The sequence below is a fragment of the Cervus elaphus genome, chromosome 1, assembly GCF_910594005.1.
Source record: "Cervus elaphus chromosome 1, mCerEla1.1, whole genome shotgun sequence".
Classification (NCBI taxonomy): domain Eukaryota; kingdom Metazoa; phylum Chordata; class Mammalia; order Artiodactyla; family Cervidae; genus Cervus; species Cervus elaphus.
The window spans coordinates 92,613,085-92,614,852 of record NC_057815.1 but is presented as its reverse complement, the minus strand read 5'-3'; the positions used below and the strand labels follow the sequence as shown (position 1 = coordinate 92,614,852).

At 37.6% G+C, this 1,768-nt stretch overlaps 1 protein-coding gene across 1 annotated transcript; it reads left to right on the top strand.

Annotated features, from left to right (window-relative positions):
• Positions 1-518: 518 nt before the first annotated feature.
• LOC122699975 (olfactory receptor 1030-like) lies at positions 519-1,457 on the top strand. The gene has a single exon (XM_043912488.1). It carries the CDS (start codon positions 519-521, stop codon positions 1,455-1,457), a length of 939 nt encoding a protein of 312 aa, XP_043768423.1.
• The last annotated feature ends 311 nt before the right edge of the window (positions 1,458-1,768 follow it).

The window sequence follows — 1,768 nt, the reverse complement described above, 5'->3', positions numbered from 1 at the left end:
TCTAAAGAAAAGCAATATTTAAAGGGTGTGTAAGTGACCAATTCATGATAATGATTTGTAGAAAAGATCTAAGCTTCTCAACTATTAAAAGACTTGCAGAAAAGCATTTGAAATTATGTAAATATGTTCTATATTAACTTAAATATTGAAACATCTAGTGCATGATTACTAGGTTATTTCTGGGTAGTTAAAGACAAATTTGATGAGGAACATTTTTAAAGACTACTGAATTTCTTATAATATTGCTTCTGTTTTATGTTTTGTGTTTTTGGCCATAAGGCATGTGGGATCATAGCTCCCTAAAAGGGGATCACATCTTTGTTCCCTGCATTGCAAAATGAAGTTTTAACTACTGGATCACCTGGAAAGTTCCCTATGTAACTTCTTTATGCCACATGTATTTAGAAGTTTGAAAGGAGTAGGCATTGATGAAATGATGTTATTAATGGAAAATGATAAAAAACAAATACATTTTTATTTCATTTACTTTAGACATCATTGGAAGCTGAGCAAACACAATGTTAAAGGAAAACTACACAGAAGTGACTGAGTTTATTCTCCTGGGACTGACAGATCGAGCTGAGTTGCAGCCTGTCCTTTTTGTGGTCTTCCTAGCCATCTACCTGATCACAGTCTTCGGCAATGTAAGCATGATTTTGTTAATCAGAACTGACTCAAAGCTTCAGACTCCAATGTACTTCTTCCTCAGCCACCTCTCCTTTGTAGATCTCTGTTATGCCACCAATGTCATGCCTCAGGTGCTGGTCAATCTCTTATCCAAGAGAAAAACCATTTCCTTCCTTGGTTGCTTTATACAGTTTGACTTTTTCATTTCCTTGGGGCTCACAGATAGCTATATGCTCACAGCAATGGCTTATGACCGTTACATGGCCATCTGCAAACCCTTGTTATATGGCATCAAAATGTCCCGAGGTGTCTGCCTCTCTCTCGTTGCTGCATCTTATATTTATGGCTTTGCAAATGGTCTTACCCAGACCATCCTGTTGCTCCGCCTCTCCTTCTGTGGACCCAATGAAATCAACCACTTTTACTGTGCAGACCCACCTCTCCTAGTCCTGGCCTGCTCAGACACTTATGTCAATGAAACTGCCATGTTCGTGGTGGCTGGTTCCAACCTCATGTTTTCTCTCACCATCATCCTCATCTCCTACATTTTCATATGTACATCCATTCTGCAAATGTGTTCTCCAGAAGGGAGGCACAAGGCCTTCTCCACCTGTGGGTCTCATCTGACAGTTGTTACTATGTTTTATGGGACACTGTTCTGGATGTATCTGAGGTCGCCTTCAGTGGCATCTGTAGAACAGACCAAAATTGCAGCTGTGTTTTATATCTTTCTGAGTCCTATGCTAAACCCTTTGATCTACAGCCTTCGGAACAAAGATGTTAAGAGAGCAATAAGGAGAGTGATTCAAGAGAAATTGTTTGTCAATTAAGTACACATTTGGCCAGAGGTATGTAATATATTTGTATTCCCTGACCGATTAGAAAGAATTTTAAATTAATAAGTCACTTTTTGTCATTGACTTATTTTTGCCTTTTGCAATTCACTTATGAAATGTGGAAGAATCTGTCAGATCATTAGCTTGTGTCATTTCAGTGTATTTAAAATGAATACCACATGGAAATCCAATGACAAGACCAGATAGCATTATTATTTTTGTAATATTAGTAAAGGACAGATAATTCTGTACACAATATTCATAAAGGTAGAAAGTTATAAAAGACAGAATTACCAATGATGCTA

What these genes read in the sequence shown, in the direction of transcription:
- LOC122699975 (XM_043912488.1), top strand. Translation starts at nt 519, where the DNA reads ATGTTAAAGGAAAACTACACAGAAGTGACTGAGTTTATTCTCCTGGGA.